Raw genomic sequence first — 25,438 nt, 5'->3', positions numbered from 1 at the left:
TTAACTTCCTGTCCTTGGTGTGGAGGTATGGTGAAAAGTGTGGCTAGGTCACCACTGGAGTTATTAGAAGGTGTGAGCTCTGTCCAGCTGGGTCCATGAGGAAGGTGCTTCATGAGTCAGCAGCCAGCCACAGTCCTGAATGGAACTGATTCCACAGCAGGAGCGATGGAGACTCCTTTCCTACCTTCTATCAGCATTCTTTTGAATCTAAAGGATAGGCTGGGCCAGATGCAGGTGAATAATCAGTACAGAGTTCCTAACTCACATTTGCCTGGGAATCTGCACTGACCGGCCTCTCCAGTGAAAGGGAGAATGTCTTCAAAGTTAGTTCCTGGCTCACCAGACCTGACAAAGCCTCTGTGAGAACAAGAAAAGCTCTGAATGGGAACAAGAAGAGTTCTGCAATGAAGGCAGGATAGCAGGCCGTGGTTTCATGTGGCTGCTTTCATTGAGTAGCTCTTCCCTTTCCAGATGCTTCCCCATCTTGCAACACTTGATAGTCTAAAACCTCCTCCATCACTTCTTCACTCCATTATTGGTACTGGTATTGCAGATTTGTCAATGAACAATTTTATGTTCTTCTCCTTGCCATCTGGCAATATTAGCACTCTAATGAATTGCTTTAACTTGTGCTTTTGTTTTTTTGACAAATGTGACTTTTAGTTGAATTACGCAACATTCATAAATAGCAAATGCTGGCTGATTAGCATCAATGGAAGCCCTGAGAGTTGCCAGCAAAAATGGGCCCTTAGCTGCACATGTTACTTGGATAGCCTAATCATTTGAAATGCACCTGATTATTTTTGGAAAGAACTTTTTATACACACTTTTATGTCATCTGTAATGTATGTATGTATGTATGTATTTGAATTTGGATGGATTCTTGCAAGCCAGCCATGCTATGAATATAAGTGCTAGAAACACTTAGATTTGGAGCTAGACACACTTGGGTTCGAATCCTACCTCTGCCATTTATAAACTATGTGAACTTGGAGATGTTTCTTAATTAACTCTCTTTGTCTCCAGTTTCTCATACATAAAATAGAGAGAATAAATCCCTTGTAAGAATATCATGAGGAATAAATGAGATCACACACATTATATGCTTGGCACAGTGTACCGGTATATTATGGCTCAAAAATTAGTAACTATATTATCATCATGACATTCTGTTAATAGAGGATTATAATAGACACCATCTAGTCTCCAAAATCCTTCCTTCAGAAAACTGCCACAGAGATGGGCCTCCAAAGCCATATTTTTATGATAATGATATTGTTTTAGTGATTGAGCAAGAGTAAGGATACTAAGGAAATGTGAGTTTAAGAAACTTTTCTATGCTCACCCAGCCATTAGGTTCCTGTTCTAACTGGCAGGTTCTCTTTCCTGAAAGTCTGGCTTAGGAATTGGCCCTCATTCATTCTCTGGACTAAGAAACTGTGAGGCAATCGTGTCCAGCAATGTGCATTTCAGGCAGCAAAAGTCTGTGGAACGGTGTGGATGTGCAGAAAGAAGCAGGCCCGACTTTGGATTGAAGGCAAAGAGAATGATGCCTTGGTTCTGATAACTCCACTTCCATGAGAAACCCCATTCCACCTGTCGGTCTGTCTGTCTGTCTGTCTATCTATCTATCTCCCTTCCTTTTGTTTACTACTTTGAGTGGGTTTCCATTGTCTTCAACCAAAAGATCTTTGCTAAGCAGTGTCATCCTGTGCATCTCTGTGTGGCTAAATAGTCTAAGCATTTGAAAGGTACCTGGTTATTTTAAAAAAGAACTTTGGACACATACACACACACTTATATTATCTGTTTTCAGCTATGAAGGACATTAAGTAGAAAACCATGATAATCATGTAGGTAGTAAGGAAGTCGTGCATGTAAGAAAAGGAAGACTGGAAAGAGAGACATTAACATTCCTGGTCTTACAAAAACAGTTCATCTGACCCTTTTGACCGCTTTCCAGAATCTAAGCAAGAGACAGACGACCCTGGGTCTTTACCTGGTGTCGCACTGGATACCGTTGGCCACTGCTGATCAGGCCCTCCCGGACCAGCCCGCAGAATGCCAGCCTCCTCCAGGTGCACGGAGCTGAGTAAACACAGACCCAAAGAATGGTTAGACAAAAATGTGTTTCCAGATCTCCTTCCACCCTCAGAAAGTGCTTACATCTCTGGAGGCAGTGCTGCAGCTAACACATTCTACTCGGGCTTGAACTGAAGCAATTACTGCTGAGTAGTCACCTTGCATAAACCGCAAAAGCACTGCTGACTTAGTGCTGGCTATACATTCAGGCAATGGACATGCTTTATATTTACGGCACTTTCGTTTTCATTAATGCCATGTGGGCCTCACTAAATCTAACGGGAAGCCCATCATAGGGCTAATGCCCTTTTAACCTCTCAATGCTGAGGCAGATGAGGAGAGGTCGTTCTCCCAAGTCCCAAGCCTCTTTTGCTGGTTCTCTACAGCCAAGAGGAAAACACACAAAAATTATGTCTGATATCTGTGGTTTTATTCTAATTTAACTACCCAGTTAATTTTTAACCTCATTTTCTGTTTAACTCTTCCTGTGTCTTTTACTCATCCTACATTTCCTGGGACCAGAGGAAGTTCATTGCCACCACTCACAGATCCCAGTTCAGAAGAGAGTGATTCACATGAAATACTGCAGGGAGTGTGACCAGAACTGGGAGACCCTTCGAGGCAAGCTGAGATAGAACATGAACTCTTCAAAGACTGAAGAGGACGTCACATTCATTTATGTATGTCTAATGCTAGCACGTATTAGACCCTCAAATATTTGTTGGATTAATGAATGAAGGAGGGAACAAATGGGACCCTAAGGGTAAATATCATCCAAAAAAAGCCATCCCCAAATAAGAGGATTCTTTAAAACTAGACATAGGTTCATCCCACAAATTAAGTTACTAAAAAAGTTACTTATACTACTGTCTGAAGAGAGAGACTTGAACAATTGTGGGGGAAGGCCACCTATAAATTCGCTATTCTCTTACACTTGAGTGCAAACAGTGTATCTAATAAAAATTCACTCATTAAGCTCTGCCCTACTGTTATTCTTCCCTTCATCTATGTCCTAGAACTTCTCTTTTTCTCAAATATTAGTATCCAGGTGCTTCTGGATCCTGCCAGCAAATTATATGGGTTCAATCAGATTCATTCTGAAGATGTAACCACTCTGGAACCAGCTCAGCTCAAAACAGAATTCTCGAAGGAATGGTGCCTGATGCCTGAGGCTGGAAAGGCCAAGAAGCCAACCCCGTGTGAACAGGATGAGTATCGCTTAAGTTCACAACTCCAGCATATGTTCAATGTACTATAATATGAGGAATGAATTGCATTTAGCTTCAATTTTTATTTCCTTTCATATCCTACTTAAATCTCCTAATATCTTAATTGAAAACTGAACAGAGGCACATTTGGCTTTTTCTTTTTCATTTAAAAATGGGATAAGGAAGTGATATGTTTAGCATTTTTTTTTAATGTAGTTTTTAAGGTACATATCATAGCTTGATACTTTCCAAGTAAGGCACGAATTTAATTGTGAGAGAAAGAGCTGGTATCACAAACCATGCTTTTTCCACGACAGCGCAGTTGCAGGCAAGAGCACAAGCTGTTCTCTAACAAATATAGAGAATACATCTGATAGCTGGTATTCTGGCGTCAGCATGAGTGTTTCTGGCCTAAAATCATGACCCCAGTTCCGATGTGACATCCCATACAGCCAACTAGCGATTTTTGGCCTTTCACTCATTGCTTCTTATTCAGAACTAGCACCCATTATATGATCTCTGTTCAATTTGTAATGTAATACTTGAGAATATGTTAATTTATTTTAATTTAATACATTTTTAATGGGCTAAAACTAATTTTCCATTATTTCAACACATACGTTGTAAGCTCTCTCTTTAGAAATTGATCTAGATTTGGTGTTCATCTACTTAAGAGCTGCCCAAGTAGTCTGAGGGGCTTAAGTTTATTTCTTCTTTAAAACTAAATCCTTTGTGTGCTAGAGAACATTAGTTTCTTGGTTTCCAAAAACACAAAGAATCTTTTATTTGACCCCATGGCATGGATACTACATCAGCTCTGGGAATAATGGTAGTTTATCAATTACTGTCAAAGAGACAAAGTAGAAAGAGCAAAAATTATATTTAATCTGAGTCTTAGAGCAAAGCTATTTACTCTACAGTTAATTTAACACAGGCTAGATTCGGTCTCCAGATATTCAATAAAGGCCTTTCACATGGCTCATCCTCTGAAGAGCCCATGCCACCGATGGTAATAAGACAGCAACAGGATGGAAAAGATAAAGAGACTCTAATAGGAGTGAACATGAACAATAGTAACAACCAATCATTGTGGCTGATAGGATGTAACGGCCAGTGTGCGATGGAAAACCAAGGACAGCGCGTATACATACATTACACACTGTGCACAAGTCAAGAGCATCACTGTTAACTACAACTTTTAAGGGAGGGAAAGAAAGTACAGGTGGGGAAGGGATGAAAGAAGTTGGGATTATCTCTTTATAGAAATGTTGAGGAAAGAAAGCACACAGCAGCCTGTCTCTGTGACTTTGCAAGGGACTCACATGCCAGCACTTGATGAGGATTTGACACCGACCACTTCCGATGTTTCAAGGAACAGACACAGAGACTCAAGTAATTGAATTTCCCTGGCAAAGTATCTAAAGTGTCTCGGTTCTAACAGCAGCTCCTGGCCTATGGAGACCAGTTTATCTGAGTCATCCAAAGTTAAACTTACTTGTGAGTGAAAAAAGGAAGGTAATACATACCTGTGCATTCCTGCTCTCAGGGAGGCAGAGTAACGCCAGTCAGGGTTGGGCTGTCGTGGCTGCAAAATCACAAAGGGGTTTTTTGTTAATATGGCAAAACAATGATCCCCCAGTGATGATGTTATTTGATTAGCTGTTCCTTACATTTTTCCATGCATGTAAAAAAAAAAAAAAAGTAGTAAGGAACCCTTTCATGTGCAACTCTAAGATGATATCCATATGTATCATGCTTGAAGAGAAAATTAAATTAGCCCATCAGGGTCCCTGCACAGACTAAACATCACAGAAAACCATATCCAATGGTGCTGTGAAGCCACCTTTGGCTTTGTCCTGCTCAAAACAGGTCTACGTTCTTAAAGCAGCACTGGGGCAAAGACAGTCAGCTTTGAGACAGGAAAAGCTTTCATTGTTTTTGCCCCTCAAATGCCCCAGTAAGGGAATACCCCCAAATTGGTATTCCAGCTATAATAGGGTACATGACTACATGAGTCTGCCCATCTGGCTGGACCACAGAGGACTGTAATCTGCTGCCGGCAGGGCAGACTGCAGCATGCTGGGCCCAGGACGGATGTGTCCAGTCACAACACCAGCAACAGGGAGTTGCCTCTGCTGCTGATTGAAGAGGACTGCTGGGGAGAGGAAAACAAACCACTGCACAGTTTGACCCTGTTCTGCCACATAATCCTTTTCATAAAATTGTACTTGCTCCCTGCTCGTCTAATTCCCTGAGTGCGTTGCTTGCTCACTCCGTTACTGTCACTAAGCTCTGATTGTCAAGCAGGCAGCAGCTGAAGCCCAAGAGGAGTCTGACTCACTCTGCACCACCTACGTGCTGGAAAGGTCTGCTGCCCTCTGTCTGCAAACTGCCAATTCAAAGTGGAGGGGACAAAGAGGAAAATATAGGCAACCTAAAGACTATCTGGGGAGTTACGTGCTGAGTAGAAGCTACTCAGGAATCACTGGAGACAAAATCAACCACATCACTATCTTGCATCTATTAGCAAAAAAGTTACTGTTAAAAAAAAAACACCTCTGCTAGAATGTTCCTCTCAATGCGTTTTCATAGGCAGAGACTTAAGTGGTCCTGTCACTGGATACTGAAGTCTATCTGAGTGCAATGAGATGTCTGTGTTTTCCTCTGGATTATCATGATCGTATTTGGTACACCCAAAGCCTCTAATACCAGTAAACTATTTCAAAATGGCAATGATTCTTATTCCTATCATTCTTATACTTTATTCAAGGAATGCACAGTATTTCATTAACACACTCTTTCTCAACTGCCAGAGAAGAAGGGATCAGCATCTCAACTTCCAGACAGACTTTGGGATGGCTAGATGGCATTCAGAGAGCTGGCCAAGGTCAAGATCCAGAGAAAGCTACAACTCGAGGCTACTTTCCCTCAAATGTCCGCATGTACTAACTGCCCTCCCCGGTTGGTCCCTTCCACTCTACTGGAGAGACAGGAGCAGGCAAGACACTACTTCATCCTTGGTTTTCCAGTTCACAGAATGCTATGGATGTTTCGTATAAAGTAGCATGAAACTGTCTACAGATGCCAAGAAGGGGTTCCCAATTTTCTACCAGCGGTGTCAGAAGGAAAAAAAAAAAAATCTTTGCAAATCATGTTGCAGACCTGAAAATGTGACTGAAATACTTGTTATTAATCATCACCATCTCTCCTCTCACCATCAGCCACACTAGTGTCAGCTTGTCAGCTGTGAGATATTCCTTCAAGAAAGACATTGACATCTGTTGAGCAAATGTTGCCAATTCTTCTATGATTGGGTAACATGCATGATGAAAATTGCTGCAACTTGATCTTTGGAATGAAATCACCAACCTCCTTTTGCTGAAAGGCACAGCTCTAGCAGGACTGACCAGGAAACAGTGCATTATACAATCTTACTTCCTCAACAACATTTAATTTGTCACGTTGCCATTTTCTGTAATAGTCCATCAGCAACAAGATGCTTCTCAGATTCATTTGTCAGAATCATAGTTATGAGATGTCTTATAGCAGTAAGATCAGGCAGGGAAAGGGTGAGAAAGAAAGTAATATTTTGAGTATCCACACAATACTGGGAAACGGGATAAGCCCTTTACACTTGTTGCATTTATCTGAACCCTTTCTTCATCAGACTGTAAATTCTATAAAGGAGATTATATCTGTTTTGTTCATAAACATATGAATTCCCTTAGACACTCATAGCTCACAGCTATATCCTCAGAGCCTAGTGGGATTCAGGTAATTTGACAGGTTTTTAAAAGGTTTTTGAATAAATGACTATCATGCAAAGGCAACATTATTGTACCTAAATTACAAAAGTGAGAAATCTGAGCTTTAGAGAGATTAAAATTACTTGCCTGATTGGTGGGTCAGGCTGACAGTCATGTGTATGTCTCCTTGAGACAAAAGCTGGTGTTTTAAATTAATCTACATGGAATAACACGTATTTTTCTTTTTTTACTTCTGAGTTTCCCAGATACTGATTTAACATGATAAAAAAATTGTTAAGTAATAAAATGCACCAGGGTTTCATTCAACTTTGATTAAACTTGAAAAACTTCAGGTTGAAAGATGATGACTGATAGACCTGACTCAGTGGAGACCTGGATGTACAATGTTTAATTTCTATTGGTAAAAAGCCGCAGTATGTTCTGTTGTTTCAAAGCTTGATCCTTTAGTAGAATAACAGTAACAAAACTCCAGATATAGAAAACCTGAATTAGGCAGTCCATATGGGTGATATAGCATTACTGAAAAAACAAGAACCCATTTAAGTTTCTATCAAAATTATAGCAAACAATTTATCTTGTAGTGGTATTTTTATTTATACCATAGAATATCTGAGCTGCAGAAAGGTGAACCACCTCTTCCAAGGCACACTGAAAATAAAATAGGTTAAAAATACCCTATGTCATTCACAAACACATATTTTGTCTATACCACTCAGGAAATAATATACTATCTTCTCATCATGGAAATCCATGTTGAAGCTATTGATAAATGGCTCTCTGAGACATGAGACCATATATAGCATCTCCCGTTCCTTCCTAATAAGACTCTGTTAAAGTTGTATCCACTGCAGACTTTTCACAGTGACATTTTGTGAACATTGATATAAACCAGGATAGGCAGAAACCTTGATGGTCCCCAAGGTCCTGTAACCTAGCATATATGCCGTGCATAACCTCCAAGACCAAGTATGATGGCTCTCACCCCATGATTAGGTTATGTTTTACACCACGGTTGGTTTTAAGAAGGGAAGATCATCTGAATGGGACTGACCTAATCACAGGAGCCTTTAAATCCGGGTCTAGAGAGCAGAGACAGAAATTAGAGAGATTTGAGCATGAGAGGGATTCCATGTGAGCAAAGAGTCTCTGTTCTTGAGTCTGAAGATGGAGGGGACCATGGGGCAAGGGCCTGAGAGCAACCTCTAGGAGCTGAGAGTGGCCTCCAGCCAACAGAATGTAAGCAAATGGGGATCTCTGTCCTCAAGGACCCTGTTTCTGCCAACAACCTGGGATGAGCTCGAAAACAGAATTTTCCCCAAAGCCGCCAGAAGAGAACTCAGCCAGCCATCATGCTGGTTTCAGCCTTGTAAAAACCCGAGCAGCGAACCTCGTCACATCCTGCAGGACTCTGAGACACTACACTGTGAGAGTACTGTTTTAATCACTAATTTGTGGTAAATTTGCTAAAAAGCAATAGAAAATGAATATATAAACTGTTGGTCATCAAAGCAAAAAGGAATATAACACTTAAAATAATCATTTTTGTTACATATTAGTCTTCTAGCAAAGAATATTGCTGAGATGATAAATACGAGAATTCTAGGTGAACTACTTCCCTCTGAAGTCATTTACAGCCCTTAATCCACACAGCATGAGAATAAAATAAACATAACTTTAAAATACACCTAATGGGTTCCGGTAAAACAGAAAATGCTAGGTTTGCTTAGTTCTGGATGCACAGCAGTTACTCTCTCACTCACAGTTTTACTTCACTAGAGCCCAGAGTCTGACCCTGCGAGGCCAGAAAGGAACTGATGTTGCTTAGAGGCCAAGGAGTTACCACTTCTCTTCACCTTTGCAGTGTTGGGTATTTCTTTGCATTTGTCAAGTTCAAATTCTTGAAGGAAAAAAACTTGTATGACTTTTAGGCTAGCAGATTTAACACATCACCAAGGAATCTTGACCTTTGATTTTTGAAAACATGTTAATAGATTACAGTGCTCAAAATAGTATCATACAGTTAAGCTAGACTCATATTCATACTATAATGTGCACGGGAACACTGAGCTAGGCAAAGTGCCACAAAAGTCACATTCAAAGACAGCTGTAAATTCCCATTAAATTCAGCCAAACCTCTGGCCTTGGTGATGACAACTTTTCCTCAAACAACTGCAAAGTGCCATCATCCTGACCTCTTACTGAGAGCAAAAATCGGTGGCCAATCAAGGCAAGTATCCAGAACTGATTCTGCTATTCTGTTGAGCAGACAGTATGCCAATAGACAATTTATAATATGCCAGGCTGTGTCCCTGCAGAGTGCTTGGAGGGAGACCAGATGCCCGTGTGACGGCTACCTCCTGGGTCAGAGGAAAGGGTACACCAATGACATTTGAGCTACAATAAATAGATTTCTTCCTCAGTCAGAATATGTGCAAGAAAGAGAGACAGAGGAGCTCAGCCATAATTCCATCTGGCTCGGCAGATCTGCAGAAAAAGGGAGGAAGGAGGTAATTTGAAGAAATTATTATGTTATCAGACCAAAGAAAATAAGCCTTTCCTCAGAAAGAACAGTCCTATAACCGACATGGAAAGGGCAAAACAAAACAGCCCCACCAACCCAGAAGTGACCATCAGAGGATGAAACACTGAAATGCAAGTTCACAGATACAATATCTTTGCCTATTCTCACCATTGTGTGCTTTCTATGAATTCACCCACCATGCTACTTTATACTAAGTGTAAATTCTGACCCAGGACAGAGTCATCTGAGAGAAAAGCCAGTGCTGGGGGAAATAAACTAAGTGGCACTAAAAGAAGGGTTAATGCTTTTAGGTCACTGCATCTGGAGTTAGGGTGAATATGTTCTCACGGTGGCAGAAATGACTGAAGATCTGGTGACTACAAGTTGCTTTAAAATATATGAAAGTGAGTGCTGACAAGTGATTTCTGCTAGTCTTCTGTGATTTCCCCATCTCGCGCTGCTGAGGCACAGCTGGACAAATCTGCCCAGAGCACTCAGTGACTCATTAGCAGCCACAGGATCACACACGCACAGAATCCACCATAAGATTTAGTTCCTTGGAGACTTGGGAAGCGTTGTGAACCACCTTCAATGTCAGGTTTTCAGAAATCTCCAAAAAGAAATTCTGCCCCACTGCTAAACAGTTACTTCAAAAACCTCACTTCACAAGTTGCTCATGAAATAACCTCGCTGGGGGTAAAATCTACCAAAAGATTAGAGTCTGGTATTAAATGCTGATGTTTAATAAGCAACAAGAGGAATCAGAAAAAGAACAGAGATAAAAATATCTTAACAGGCTGTGCCAATAGTAAAACAAACAAATACAAATGTGTTAGCTTGGTAGTAACATTTTCACTCACTGATCTCCCATTTGTAACCTACTTCTATGCAAGCAATTATTCTTTTTCCAAAAGCAGTTCATTTCCACTACAAGGTAAACCAGTGGTAGCCAGAAATGCATGAGAATCACATATCAAAAGGAGTAGAAACATCAGGATTTCTGTCTATTCATCTGACTATCTCAAAAAGCACAGTCTTTGGAGTCAGACATGACTTAAAATGGCACGAGCAGAGTGGCTGCATATGTTATTTAACCTCTCTGGGCTTGTTTCCTCCTGTATTAGATGCTGATAAATGTTTGATGTATGACTTACAGGTGGTGAAACTACACATATATGGCACAGAAAGTTGAACATTTTTAGACAGCAAGGTGGTCAGTGAGTACAAATTCCTTACTCAACTAATCCAATCCCCATCTAATTTTTATGTAGGTTCATGGCATTAATTGCACCCCACGACTCTCTGGCCATCTGCAGTAACTAGGTAGGGAAAAGAGAAAGCCTAACATGGGAATTTAACAGGTTGCCCTAGCAGTGATGACTCTCAGAGGTAAGGATTTTTGTTTCCGTTTTGCCCTGCTATATCAGGATTTGCTCTCTCCCCACAACTGCAATGATTTTAGGAGCTGTGCATCTTAGGACTCTTCACTGGATTTTCAAAAGCGTCTGGCGGAAATTTGTCTTTATTAAAATCATTCACTCTCCTGGCAAAATCCCACAAGAGCAAGCACTTCTCTGACATAATTTTCTCCCTCGATTAAAGGTTTGTGTACCAAAGGACAAATTAACACACAGGTCACTGTAAGACAGAAACAGTTCATGTATCAAACTGCCCCAACCTTTGAGCCAGAGGAGGGAGGGTAAGAGTGTCACTCCCTGGAGCTTCTGGCTCACAGCTAGTGGCAAAGCTTGCCTGGTCTGCTCTCCGTGCCTCTTCACCACCAGCAGCACTCCCTGGGCCCAAAAGGACCTCAGAGGAATGTGATAAGCAAATGTCTACAGCATCCTTATTTAAAGCTAAACCCTTTTATAAGCTTTCTTGGGAGAAAATGCTCCCAAAAGCTATGACCTAAAGAATTCTGGAAACTCCTTGATTTTTCCCTGCTTTGTAAATCTGCAATTTGTCTCCCATGGCAGCACAGCACTAACATAGGATCTTTTGATGAATCTACCTACAGTGCACATGGGAAATCTTCTCAATCCAGCTCTGTTGTTTTTCTGTGCCTATGCATTACTTTCCTCAAGATTAATATGAGTTCAGAATGTGGACATTAGTAAAAAGACACCAATACATCAATGACAATACATTACAAAAATATAGGCATGACAAATATTGTTAACTCATGTTCTAGTACTTCTAGAAGTCCTGGCTCCTAAGTAGTTATTTGGAAAGATAACAACCCATCGCTATTTATGGGACAAGATTTTGGCTTCTGAAATCCAAGAAGAAAGTCTCCTAAGGCAGACCTCTATTATTTCAAACATGCATGTGGAGACAAACACACCACAAAAACACATCCACACATTCATGCACTGTACAGTAATTCACATATATTCTTCACAATAACGAGCAAGCTGGCCTTATGCCTACTTAAAGCTTAACAGTGGTGTACTGACTAACACCCATCTTCCACATATAGTAAGCCCTGCATTTTCCAAGTCTTTTGTAGCTATTGAAAACTAAACTTTAGATCCAGAAAATGAATGTGTGCTTTGGAATATGTTGAAGGATTGTTGAAGCACTGTCATCTAACTTAAAGGCATGAGGTGCTTGAAGAGGCTGCTTCACATCTCATCAAAACTTTAAGAACTTCAACAGGAAATCAGAGGTTTACAGATTGCATTTAAGCTAAATGCAGAGAAATCCTCTTACCGTGAATTCATACTATGCCACAGCCCCTAGAGGTTTCAGAGCATTAAAAAAAACAACACTCTGATAGGACTTCAAAAGAGAATCTTCCATCTGGATGATATAGCAGAGGCCATTTCTCCTTGAATCTTATAACAGTACCCTTTTAGCATTGTCTTACTCCCAAGCCTGTTCTATTTCTTTACAGAGCTGTGCTTTAACATCAAATATTTAAGACTAATCCTCATTTCTCAAACAGTTTTATGGCCAAGGCTTCAAATACCTGAAAGGAAAAAGGGGAGCAAAACAATTCTCTATGGCTATTTTTCCAGAGAGGAAACTTAGCAGGTTATAATCCAATCACAGATACTGTACATACTCAATTTACCATTTAACCTCTATCACTGTTATTAACTCAATAAAGCCAACCCCAGAAGACTGCGGCCAGGGGATGTGCAAATGCATGGCTTTGTAGAAGACCCCTTGATTGCTATCTCACCTCATTTTGAGAAATAGGCTCATTTTTGAGAATAATCAGGTTCCCGGCACTCTGCCCACTTTGGCCTGTGAGGTGCCTGCTGTCACTCATGGCTGCTTGTGCTCCCCCAGGCCCCAGTCCTGTCTGGGCCCCTGTGTTGTAAAACATGAAGGTGTCACTCCCTGAGCCTGCTGTCAGACAGGCCTTGTAGCAGTAGGTCTTGGTGAGGGAGCCGTTCCCTCGCACCTCAATGAAGTGAGGCTGCACTTTGAGGCCATGTGGTATCCTGGCATCAATGTTGTTATTGGCCTGTTTGCTCAGTTCTGCGGGGCACCGCTCCCTCACTCCGCAGAAGCCGCCACAGCACACAGTGCCATATGTAGTGTAGCGGTAGCACTTGACGATGCTCAAAACAATGATTGTCAAAAGAAATATAAAAGACACTGTGCTTAATGCTATTATTAGATAAAGTGTAATTTCAGAGTATGTCCGAGAACTCTTAACATGTCTGTGAGTATCAGGGAGGATTCTGGAAACCCTCTCCACCACAGCCACTGTGATGGCCACAGAAGCAGAGAGGGATGGCTCTCCGTTGTCTCGGACCACCACGGTCAGGTTGAAAGTGGTTCCACTCTCATCTCCCACCTTCCTGGTAGTCCTAATCTCTCCTGTGTGTAGCTCTACTTTAAAAAGGTCCAGGTCAGAAGTCTGTACCAGATGGTAAAAGAGCCAAGCATTTTGCCCAGAGTCTGAGTCCATGGCTATGACTTTGGTGACCAGGTAGCCAGCAGAGGCAGTTCGAGGCACCATTTCAATGGCTGCTGAAGAATTGGTTGAGGTAGGGTACAAGATGAGAGGGGCATGGTCATTCGTGTCCACCACGTACACGTTGGCTGTCACAGTGCTGCTCCGAGGTGGGCTTCCCTTGTCCTGGGCCTCCACAGCCACAAAGAACTCTCGAAACTTCTCATAGTCAAAGGAGTTAACAGCATAAAGGCTGCCACTGGCACTGTTAATGGAGACATAGGAGGTGACGGGCAGCCCTTGAATCTCCCTCTCCAGGAGGGAGTAAGTCACCTCTGCGTTCTCTTTTTCATCTGGGTCTGTGGCTTGCACAGTGCAGAGCAACACCCCTGGCAAATTGTTTTCCTGGATGTAGATGGAGTAGGAGTCCTTCAGGAAGCTTGGGGAGTTGTCATTGATGTCCGAGATCTCGACCTGCAGTGTCCGCTGGGATGTGAGCTGTGGTACTCCCCCGTCAGTGGCTGTCACTGTGATGTTGTAGGCAGCCATCTGCTCCCTGTCCAGTGGGCCACTCACCTCCAGTGTGTAAGAGTTTCCGAAGCCATTCAGTCGGAAAGGCAGTGTGGCCTGCAGGCCCAAGCTCACTTTCCGGTTGGGGCCTGAGTCCTGGTCATTGACGCTGAGAAGGGCCACCACGGTGTTGAGGGCAGCATCCTCGGGCACTGGGCTGTACAGGTCTGTGAGCACCACCTCTGGTGCATTATCATTCACGTCCACTATGTCCACCAGCACCTTGCAGTGACCCACCATGGGCACTGGACCCCGATCGGTGGCCTGCACATAGATCTGGTAGGAAGAGGCTTCCTCATAATCCAGCGCTCCACTTACCCGCACTTCCCCCGTGCTGGCATCGATGCTGAAGAGCTGCCTCTCCCGGTCTGACGTGTAGCTGCTCAGGGAGTACCTGAGCTCGCCATTGGAGCCCTCGTCAGGGTCAGAGGCATTCAGCTTCACCACCAATGTGCCTGGAGGCGCGTCCTCCCGAAGCTGAACGCGGTAGGTGGACTGGTTGAAGGCAGGGGAATTGTCGTTAGTGTCCAGGACACGCACAGAGATCTGGGCCGTGCCCGAGCGGGCGGGACTGCCTCCATCCACAGCTGTGAGAACCAGGTGGTGCAAGACCTCCTGCTCACGGTCTAGCCCCTTTCGCAGCACCAGCTCCAGCACCTTACTGTTCTCCTGCAGGGGTTTAAGGTCCAGCTCGAAGTGCTCGCTGGGGCTGAGCTTGTAGGTCTGCACGGAGTTAGTGCCCACGTCGGGGTCCTGCGCGCTCTCTATGTGAAAGCGCGCTCCCGGCGCCACCGATTCGCTTACCTGAAGCTGGTAGTCCGGCCGCGGGAAGCGCGGCGAGTTGTCGTTGATGTCCAGTACCTCCACCTCGACCGCGCTCACCGCCACGGGGCTGTGCGCCAGCACCTCCAGGCTGAGCAGGCAGCGCGGCCGCTGCTCGCACAGCGCCTCGCGGTCAATGCGCTCGTTGACGAAGAGCGCTCCGCTCGCCAGGTCCAGCTCCAGGTAGCGCGGGCTGGGCGCGCCCAGATGGTTGATGCGCAGGCAGCCCGGCCCCAGGCGCCGCAGCTCCAGCCCCAGCGCGCTGGCCACGTCGCCCACGAGCGCGCCGGGTGCCCGCTCCTCCGGCACGGCGAACCGCAGGTGGCAGGCCGCTGGGCCCGGCAGCAGCAGCAGCAGCAGCAGCAGGAGAGGCGGCAGCCGCAGCGCGCACAGGGGCGGCCGCGGTCGCGGACGTTCCGTCGCTCCGCGTCGGGTGCCCGCCCGCTCCATGGCCACGGGCCGCGGCGGAGGCAGCCGGGCAGGGCGGGAGGCCGCCGCTTCCCCAGCCGCGCTCACGCCCGGGCCCCGCCTCCGCCCCGGCCGCGCCGCGCCCGCGCCCGCACGGCTCACGCGCTGGCGGACGCCGCGGGCCGCTCCTCGCCAGGCCCTCCGCAGGGCCCCTGGCCCCGCCGCCCCCGGGGACCCCCCATTTCCCAGCTCCTCCGCCCGCGCCGAGGTCGCCCCGCCGGGCTTCGCCTCCTCCCGCCGCCGCCGCCGCGGCTCTGGGGGGCTGAGAAAGGAAGCGGGCGGGGAGGGGGCAGCGTGCGCAGCAGGTCGGCTCCGGCCCCGCACGGAGGCGGCGGACGGCGACCCGGCCTGAGCAGGCGCCCCGGCCACGCCAGCCCCGGCCCCTCACCCTGGACCCGCCGGACCGCCGCAGACCGCGGCCACGGCCACTCCCTCCGCCCTGCCCCCACCGTCCTGCTCATTCAGTCTCCGCGGCTGCTTAACGCGCCCTGTAAGAGTATTTCAGGAAAAGCAGTCAAGTCTCTAAGACTCGGGCTATCAGCTTCCCAGGAAAAAATTTCCAAGCGCAAATCAGGAAAATAAAGTGACGGCCTTAGTTAAGTATGGGTGCTTGGGCGGCGGCTCCACGTGCAAAGGAAACGAACGCAAAGGGGGCGCCCTGGGTTTACTGATGATGGGGATTGTTGGCCTGCCCCCAGCATATCCCCTGGAATACTCGTAAGTACTGCGCAAAGCGTTCAAGTCCCAGGGCAAAGGGAGGCGGCGGCAAGTGTTCTCGCTCGCTGAGCAAGCTTAAAACTGGCACTGGGGGGATTCAGCACTCGATTCTACTCCCAGACAGGTGGGCCTGGCTTTCAGTGTGTGCCTTGGCGGGTAACCAGTATTTCAGGTTTTAAAATTCTTTCTTTAAAAACTGGCTCCATGAAGCGGCAGGCTAAGCTCTTATTTAACCCTTTTTGATCATAGTGGGAAAAATCTGGTAAAACTTTCAAGTGATTCTTTCCTCAAGCTTTTCTTTATTTTACTTCTTTTTCATGTATCACCCAAGACATTTTCTTTGTTCTCTCAAGAGCGATTTAAAATTTTTCCCTTAATGGATGACGTGTCTTCAAGAGCCTGTAAAACCATTTCATCAAGAGAGTTACTCTTGATCTCCCAAGCCTGGCTGGAATTTGGACTCCATTAAAGCTTTGCTGTGAAAACTCTGCTGTTATTAGGTAAAATGTAGGGAGACTGGGATTTATCTTAAAATAGCCAGCAGTTTCAGTGGGTGCAGCTCACCTTCCATAAATATAATGCTCCTTTACACACCTGGGCCTCTGTTCCCTTAAGACACCCCCCTCGCATTGCTGCAGAAGCAACAAAAAGACAACCAGTTGTCTTTAGTGAACGAGAAGGCAGAAGATCAGAGGAAGCTTTCCTGTGCTGTGTCACGGCCTCTGCTTCTCTGTTCTGAACATCCACTCTTCCCAGGCCCTCTCATCTCTTCCACAGGAGTTTAAAATCCATTGCCCCATGTGCAAAAAGCACTCACTAAAACATCCTCTCTCCTCATCTCCCAGCATCCTCTCACTCCTAGATCTTCTTCTGTGGGTCATTTTCTATCTATGGACCAGAACAAAACCAGAGTGAGCCCTGACATTTGGCACACTTCTCTCTTTGCAGGGATAGTTTAAGAGGCCAAGGCAATGACCCTGGCACCCAGATTTCAAGGGCCTGGATTGGCCCATCTCTTCCTTCCACCCACCAAGTGCACTCACTGACAACACTCCACAACCTCACCAATTTTATTTCAGAGAAGCTCCCAGCTTCCTCCTATCACTGCAGCGTCTTATTTGTCCTCTTTGTTCCCTCAAGGGTGCAGAGTAGGAAGCAATTTCCATCACATTCTATTCCTGTCTCCTTTCTTAGGTCTCTGGCTTCTCCCTCTCTGTCTGCTTCCTCCCCAAATGTCCCTACAGTAACTCTGTCTCTGTTTGCTGTGGTAATTTGATCTAAGAAAGCTGTACACTCTCAAATGCAAGAATTGGAGGCCTGGCCTATGTCTTTACCCATTACTTATTTCTGAAAATAAATGGCTTGTAAGTGGAGTCAAGTTATAAGTTGTCAGGAGGAGTGACCTTTTCCTCCCTCATCTCCTCACAGTCAGTCACCTCTGCCCACTGGGGAAACCATGGAGGTACTGACCATGCCTGGACCTGTGCCCCTGAAAAGAACACAGGCACTTAAGGAAGAGATTAAAGTGAAGAGATTAAAATAAATATTGGTGATGTTTTTAATGGATGCCCCCAAGTGTCACATCTCAGGAGAAAAACCAGGGCTGGTCTTTTAGCAAAGATCTTGTTGTCTTCGAGCAAGGACACCTGCCAGGTTGTCCATTTTGATAGTAGGATCATAAGCTTCCACTAGTATTTCTCCCACAGTGACTGAGAAGCAAACAGAGCCAACACAATCGGCCACCTTTTCACAGACATTGTACTAAAGAGATGGTATACTCTGTATTTGGCACTACAATGATTTTGTTCCTCACACTATTGTACTTAGCCTCTTGCCAACCTTACTAGTTGGTGGAATGGGATTGCTGGCAAGTGCCCTGTATACAAGTAGTAATGCTAATGCCTCAACCACTGAATTATGCATTCCTTCCTTGTGACTTTCAAGAACCCTGTATTAAAAGCGGCATAGCTCGGTGATTAGGAAGACAGACTTTGGAGTCAGTCACACCCCTGCCAATGACTGTGTGGCCTTGAATCTTTGGTATCAAACACAGATAAGGGAGAATCTGTTACTATGCTAGATAGGAAGTCAGTGATGATGGGGAAGGTGAGTGTGCACCAAAGTTAAGCTTTCCCAATTATTTCTAGAGCTTATCCTGTATTTTGAAAACAAAAACCAGCCCCTTCCTATATCACCAAGGAAAAGGGACTTCTGTCATGGGAATTCCTTCAAGGGATCTGTTGAGGATATGTGAAAATACTTCAGCAACAGAGTGCAGAACATGCGGTAATCTCCAGCAGCCAGTATACAGCTTGGCACAGAGATACTTAATGCTTTTTGAAAAGAACTAAATTTACAACTTGTGCCATTTTCTCAAATAGAAACTCCGCCTTCTTTTCTCTTCCCTTTTCTAAATCTTATATATTTCAAGGTCCAGCTTAAAATTTACCTAATCCATGAAACATTGTCTATACTAAACATAATGGCCTCCTCCACCCTTTCATAGTCTACCATGTATTTCTGAATGCTGACGTGTCATCCTTTAATTCACCCAAATGCTTTAATATTATTTCTTGAATTTATAAGCAAACTGCAAGCAAAAGCCATGTCTTATATTTCTGTGTATTCTTCACAATGTAGGAAATCTTAGAAACAAATAAATGGTACTGTTTCATTTTCTTCAGATTCACTTTTAGCAAATTCAAGAAGAGCTGCTACAATTCAGCACTTCCCCTTTGTTGTATATGGACAGATTGTGTCTAATGGAGAGAGAGCTCAAGAGTCTACAATGATTTTACTATCGATGTCTTCCTCTGAAATTTGAAATACTTGGTATTTCAAACCTGGAGAACTGAATCCCACTAATAAAGTCGCTGGAGTCTAAGAAAGACTCTGCCCAAAACTATTATGTTATTACTCTTTCTACTTTATAATTACAAATTATAAAGTTATGCCTTCCTTACAGCTAACAAGAAAAGCAGTAAGACTTGGTTTTGTTTACTCTTTTGCGAGATGAGAACTCTGAAATAGTATTCCTCAATTGTATCCCATAATTATATTTGTAAAATGCATTTGTCATGAGGTCATTGGGCACAGGAGCAAAACCAATCACAACACAACCAAATTAAGCCTATAAGAAAAATACTGGCACTCAGTGAACTCGCCTAATTCACATAAGTTTTCCTTTCTCTATTATTCACATCATTACAAATCATTTCACTTTGCGGAACCAAAAAACCTGGAGTCTTTTGGCCACAGGGCTAAGGGACATGCTCATTAGTTTGACCAGGCTTTGGAGTGACCATTATGAGAGCATCTGCCAAATAGGGAGGGATTTGATTTTCATCTTTAAGTTACATGTTTATGTTGTTCCACAAACTGAGCACATGATATATAATTTAAAAAGACAAATGTACATCCCAGTGTTGAGTGTGGTCCAAGGTACTTTAAAAATTCCATCTTATTATAAGAGAACAGGATTTCTGAGCTTTATACAACTCCAGAAGGAAAATAGTTTCTAATATGATTACAGCATTCTTTACAGGTAGAGCACCTAGTGGATGGGAGATAAAAGACTTTTCACCTAACACGACAGCTGAGTTTTTTTCACATTCCCTTCCCTCCAGAGGGAATGCAGTAGCTTGTAGGGAGAGATCCTCTAAATTTTTGGTTCTGAGAAACTATATACTGTTGATTCTTGATGGACACATCTGAAAATTGCTTCGAATAAACAAAAGGACTCAAACTGTCTTTGAACAAATAACAACCAAAAGGGAGAGTAGGTTAAAGGATTGGGGCAGATTGTGTGATATTAACAGATAAAGTCAAACTGCTTGATTATTTGGGGGCTTTGCTTCTGTATCAGTATTCTCAGTTAAGACAGCCTAACAAGAATCACAGAATGTTAAAGGTTGAGAGATATTTAGAAAGTATCTACCCCAAATTCTTTATTTCTCATTGAAGAATGTACTTAAGTGGAACTTAAACTCACTATCATAAATCATCTCCCAGGGTACAGGAAGAACTGTGCCCAGAGAACCAAACTCCCTGTTTTTTAAAAAGTGCCACTGAGTTTAGTATAGATTCCTTTTAAAAGCTAGTATCACTAAAATGATTATATATGAGCATTTAGAAATGAAGGCATTCATACTAGGGACTATTTTGGCTCAACTAAAAACTGGTAACATCAAGGGAGCCAAGATGGCGGCGTGAGTAGAGCAGTGGAAATCTCCTCCCAAAACAACATATATCTATGAAAATATAACAAAGACAACCCTTCCTAGAATAAACACCAGAGGACACAGGACAATATCCAGACGACATCCGCACCTGAGAGAACCCAGCGCCTCGCGAAGGGGGTGAGATACAAGCCCCGGCCTCGCGGGAGCCGAGCGCCCCTCCCCCCAGCTCCCGGCGGGAGAAGAGCAGGCAGAGCGGGAGGGAGACGGAGCCCAGGACTGCCGAGCACCCAGCCCCCGCCATCCGGGCCAGAGTGCAGACACAGTGCGTGCGCAGGGGGACCCTGGATACTAGGGAACCAGGGCAGCAAGAACGGTGAGTGGGTACCGGAGGCCTGGTGCCGGAGGACACCAGAAAAGCGAGAGAACATTTTTTTTCTTGCTGTTCTGTTTTGGTGAGCGCTTTTTGGAAGTCTTAAAGGGATAGGGACCCCAATACTGGGAAAACAGGGCAGCAAGACCGGTGAGCTAACGCCGGAGAATAAAGAAAAACGAGCGGCAAACTTTTTTTTTTTTTTTTAATTAAAATTTTTTTTTTTTTTTTTTTGTGGTTGTTGTTTTGTTTTGGTGGGTGCTTTTTGGAAGTCTTAAAGGGGCAGGGCAGGACACTTAATCCAGAGGTAGGGAATCCAGGGATCTCTGGGCACCCTAACCCCTGGGCTGCAGGGAGCAGGGGGGCCCCTTACGGAGATAAATAGCCTCCCAGCCGCTCCTGCTCCAACGCGACTCCACCATTTTGGAGTAGCTGCCGGAGCCAGGCCACGCCCACAGCAACAGCGGAGATTAACTCCATAGCAGCCGGGCAGGAAGCAGAAGCCCTGTCTGCGTGCAGCTGCCCAGCACAAGCCACTAGAGGTCGCTGTTCTCCCAGGAGAGGAGGGCCACAAACCAACAAGAAGGGAAGTTCTTCCAGCCGTCACTCATCCCAGCTCTGCAAACTATTCCTATCACCATGAAAAGGCAAAGCTACAGGCAGACAAAGATCACAGAGACAACACCAGAGAAGGAGACAGACCTAACCAGTCTTCCTGACAAAGAATTCAAAATAAAAATCATAAACATGCTGACAGAGATGCAGAGAAATACGCAAGAGAAATGGGATGAAGTCTGGAGGGAGATCACAGATGCCAGAAAGGAGATTACAGACATGAAACAAACTCTGGAAGGGTTTATAAGCAGAATGGATAGAATGCAAGAGGCCATTGATGGAATTGAAAAAAGAGAACAGGAACGCATAGAAGCTGACATAGAGACAAAAGGATCTCCAGGAATGAAACAATATTTAGAGAACTGTGTGACCAATCCAAAAGGAACAATATCTGTATTATAGGGGTACCAGAAGAAGAAGAGAGAGGAAAAGAGATGGAAAGTATCTTAGAAGAAATAATTGCTGAAAACTTCCCCAAACTGGGGGAGGAAATAATCAAACAGACCATGGAAATACACAGAACCCCCAACAGAAAGGATCCAAGGAGGACAACACCAAGACATAATAATTAAAATGGCAAAGATCAAGGACAAGGAAAGAGTTTTAAAGGCAGCTAGCTAGAGAGAAAAAGGTCACCTATAAAGGAAAACCTATCAGGCTAACATCAGACTTCTCGACAGAAACCCTACAGGCCAGAAGAGAATGGCATGATATATTTAATACAATGAAACAGAAGGGCCTTGAACCAAGGATACTGTATCCAGCTTGACTATCATTCAAATATGATGGTGGGATTAAACAATTCCCAGACAAACAAAAGCTGAGGGAATCTGCTTCCCACAAACCACCTCTACAGAACATCTTACAGGGACTGCTCTAGATGGGAGCACTCCTAGAAAGAGCAGAGCACAAAACACCCAACATATGAAGAATGGAGGAGGAGGAATAAGAAGGGAGAGAAGAAAAGAATCTCCAGACAGTGTATATAACAGCTCAATAAGCGAGCTAAGTTAGGCAGTAAGATACTAAAGAGGCTAACCTTGAACGTTTGGTAACCACGAATTTAAAGCCTGCAATGGCAATAAGTACATATCTTTCAATAGTCACCGTAAATGTTAATGGGATGAATGCACCAATAAAAAGACACAGAGTAATAGAATGGATAAAAAAGCAAGACCCATCTGTATGCTGCTTACAAGAAACTCACCTCAAACCCAAAGACATGTACAGACTAAAAGTCAAGGGATGGAAAAACATATTTCAGGCAAACAACAGCGAGAAGAAAGCAGGGGTTGCAGTACTAATATCAGACAAAATAGACTTCAAAACAAAGAAAGTAACAAGAGATAAAGAAGGACACTACATAATGATAAAGGGCTCAGTCAAACAAGAGGATATAACCATTCTAAATATATATGCACCCAACACAGGAGCACCAGCATATGTGAAACAAATACCAACAGAACTAAAGGGGGAAATAGACTGCAATGCATTCATTCTAGGAGACTTCAACACACCACTCACTCCAAAGGATAGATCCACCGGGCAGAAAATAAGTAAGGACACGTAAGCACTGAACAACACAGTAGAGCAGATGGACCTGATAGACATCTATAGAACTCTACATCCAAAAACACCAGAATATACATTCTTCTCAAGTGCACATGGAACATTCTCCAGAATAGACCACATACTAGGCCACAAAAAGAGCCTCGGTAAATTCCAAAAGATTGAAATCCTACCAACCAACTTTTCAGACCACAAAGGCATAAAACGAGAAATAAACTGTACAAAGAAAGCAAAAAGGCTCACAAACACATGGAGGCTTAACAACACGCTCCTAAATAATCAATGGATCAATGACCAAATCAAAATGGAGATCCAGCAATATATGGAAACAAATGACAACAACAACACTAAGCCCCAACTTCTGTGGGACACAGCAAAAGCAGTCTTAAGAGGAAAGTATACAGCAATCCAAACATATTTAAAAAAGGAAGAACAATCCCAAATGAATGGTCTAATGTCACAATTATCGAAATTGGAAAAAGAAGAACAAATGAGGCCTAAGGTCAGCAGAAGGAGGGACATAATAAAGATCAGAGAAGAAATAAATAAAATTGAGAAGAATAAAACAATAGCAAAAATCAATGAAACCAAGAGCTGGTTCTTTGAGAAAATAAACAAAATAGCTAAGCCTCTAGCCAGACTTATTAAGAGGAAAAGAGAGTCAACACAAATCAACAGTATCAGAAACGAGAAAGGAAAAATCACGACGGACCCCACAGAAATATAAAGAATTATTAGAGAATACTATGAAACCTATATGCTAACAAGCTGGGAAACCCAGGAGAAATGGACAACTTCCTAGAAAAATACAACCTTCCAAGACTGACCCAGAAAGAAACAGAAAATCTAAACAGACCAATTACCAGCAACGAAATTGAAGCAGTAATCCAAAAACTACCAAAGAACAAAACCCCCGGGCCAGATGGATTTACCTCGGAATTTTATCAGACATACAGGGAAGACATAATACCCATTCTCCTTAAAGTTTTCCAAAAAATAGAGGACGAGGGGATACTCCCAAACTCATTCTATGAAGCCAACATCACCCTAATACCAAAACCAGGCAAAGACCCCACCAAAAAAGAAAACTACAGACCAATATCCCTGATGAACGTAGATGCAAAAATACTGAACAAAATATTAGCAAACCGAATTCAAAAATACATCAAAAGGATCATACACCATGACCAAGTGGGATTCATCCCAGGGATGCAAGGATGGTACAACATTCGAAAGTCCATCAACATCATCCACCACATCAACAAAAAGAAAGACAAAAACCACATGATCATCTCCATAGATGCTGAAAAAGCATTTGACAAAGTTCAACATCCATTCATGATAAAAACTCTCAGCAAAATGGGAATAGAGGGCAAGTACCTCAACATAATAAAGGCCATCTATGATAAACCCACAGCCAACATTATATTGAACAACGAGAAGCTGAAAGCATTTCCTCTGAGATCGGGAACTAGACAGGGATGCCCACTCTCCCCACTGTTATTTAACATAGTACTGGAAGTCCTAGCCACGGCAATCAGACAAAACAAAGAAATACAGGGAATCCAGATTGGTAAAGAAGAAGTTAAACTGTCACTGTTTGCAGATGACATGATACTGTACATAAAAAACCCTAAAGACTCCACCCCAAAACTGATATCAGAATACAGCAAAGTTGCAGGATACAAAATCAATACACAGAAATCTGTGGCTTTCCTATACACTAACAATGAACCAACAGAAAGAGAAATCAGGAAAACAACTCCATTCACAATTACATCAAAAAAAATAAAATACCTAGGAATAAACCTAACCAAAGAAGTGAAAGACTTATACTCTGAAAACTACAAGTCACTCTTAAGAGAAATTAAAGGGGACTCTAACAGATGGAAACGCATCCCATGCTCGTGGCTAGGAAGAATTAATATCGTCAAAATGGCCATCCTGCCCAAAGCAATATACAGATTTGATGCAATCCCTATGAAACTACCAGCAACATTCTTCAGTGAACTGGAACAAATAATTCAAAAATTCATATGGAAACACCAAAGACCCCGAATAGCCAAAGCAATCCTGAGAAAGAAGAATAAAGTAGGGGGGATCTCACTCCCCAACTTCAAGCTCTACTATAAAGCCATAGTAATCAAGACAATTTGGTACTGGCACAAGAACAGAGCCACAGACCAATGGAACAGACTAGATAATCCAGACATTAAACCAGACATATATGGTCAATTAATATTTGATAAAGGAGCCATGGACATACAATGGCGAAATGACAGTCTCTTCAACAGATGGTGCTGGCAAAACTGGACAGCTACTTGTAGGAGAATGAAACTGGACCATTGTCTAACCCCATATACAAAAGTAAACTCAAAATGGATCAAAGACCTGAATGTAAGTCATGAAATCATTAAACTCTTGGAAGAAAACATAGGCAAAAACCTCTTAGACATAAACATGAGTGACCTCTTCTTGAACATATCTCCCCGGGCAAGGAAAACAACAGCAAAAATGAATAAGTGGGACTATATTAAGCTGAAAAGCTTCTGTACAGCAAAAGATACCATCAATAGAACAAAAAGGAACCCTACAGTATGGGAGAATATATTTGAAAATGACACATCCGATAAAGGCT

At 43.5% G+C, this 25,438-nt stretch overlaps 2 protein-coding genes across 8 annotated transcripts in view; both read right to left on the bottom strand.

Annotated features, from left to right (window-relative positions):
* Positions 1-25,438, bottom strand: part of LOC118925177 (protocadherin alpha-C2) — a 144,119-nt gene that overhangs the window by 38,782 nt on the left and 79,899 nt on the right. For 5 of the 7 annotated variants that reach the window (XM_036896027.2, XM_036896065.2, XM_057490970.1 and 2 more), the window contains exons 2-3: positions 4,817-4,875; positions 2,000-2,088 (exon numbers count right to left, since the gene is read on the bottom strand). In XM_036896027.2, coding sequence (XP_036751922.2) covers positions 2,000-2,088; positions 4,817-4,875 — 148 coding nt within the window. Of the gene's footprint in view, positions 1-1,999; positions 2,089-4,816; positions 4,876-12,765; positions 15,475-25,438 lie in introns of those variants that run through there. The other 2 variants (XM_036896038.2, XM_036896018.2) reach the window with 2 other exon arrangements.
* The window catches only part of LOC118917847 (protocadherin alpha-2-like), a 133,535-nt gene continuing 110,123 nt past the window's right edge, over positions 2,027-25,438 (bottom strand). The window contains 2 exon segments of the mRNA XM_036896106.2: positions 2,027-2,088; positions 4,817-4,875. The gene's annotated coding sequence lies outside the window, so the exon portion shown is untranslated.

Source organism: Manis pentadactyla, chromosome 13 (assembly GCF_030020395.1).
Source record: "Manis pentadactyla isolate mManPen7 chromosome 13, mManPen7.hap1, whole genome shotgun sequence".
NCBI classification, from domain to species: domain Eukaryota; kingdom Metazoa; phylum Chordata; class Mammalia; order Pholidota; family Manidae; genus Manis; species Manis pentadactyla.
This window is presented reverse-complemented; position numbering and strand designations above follow the sequence as displayed.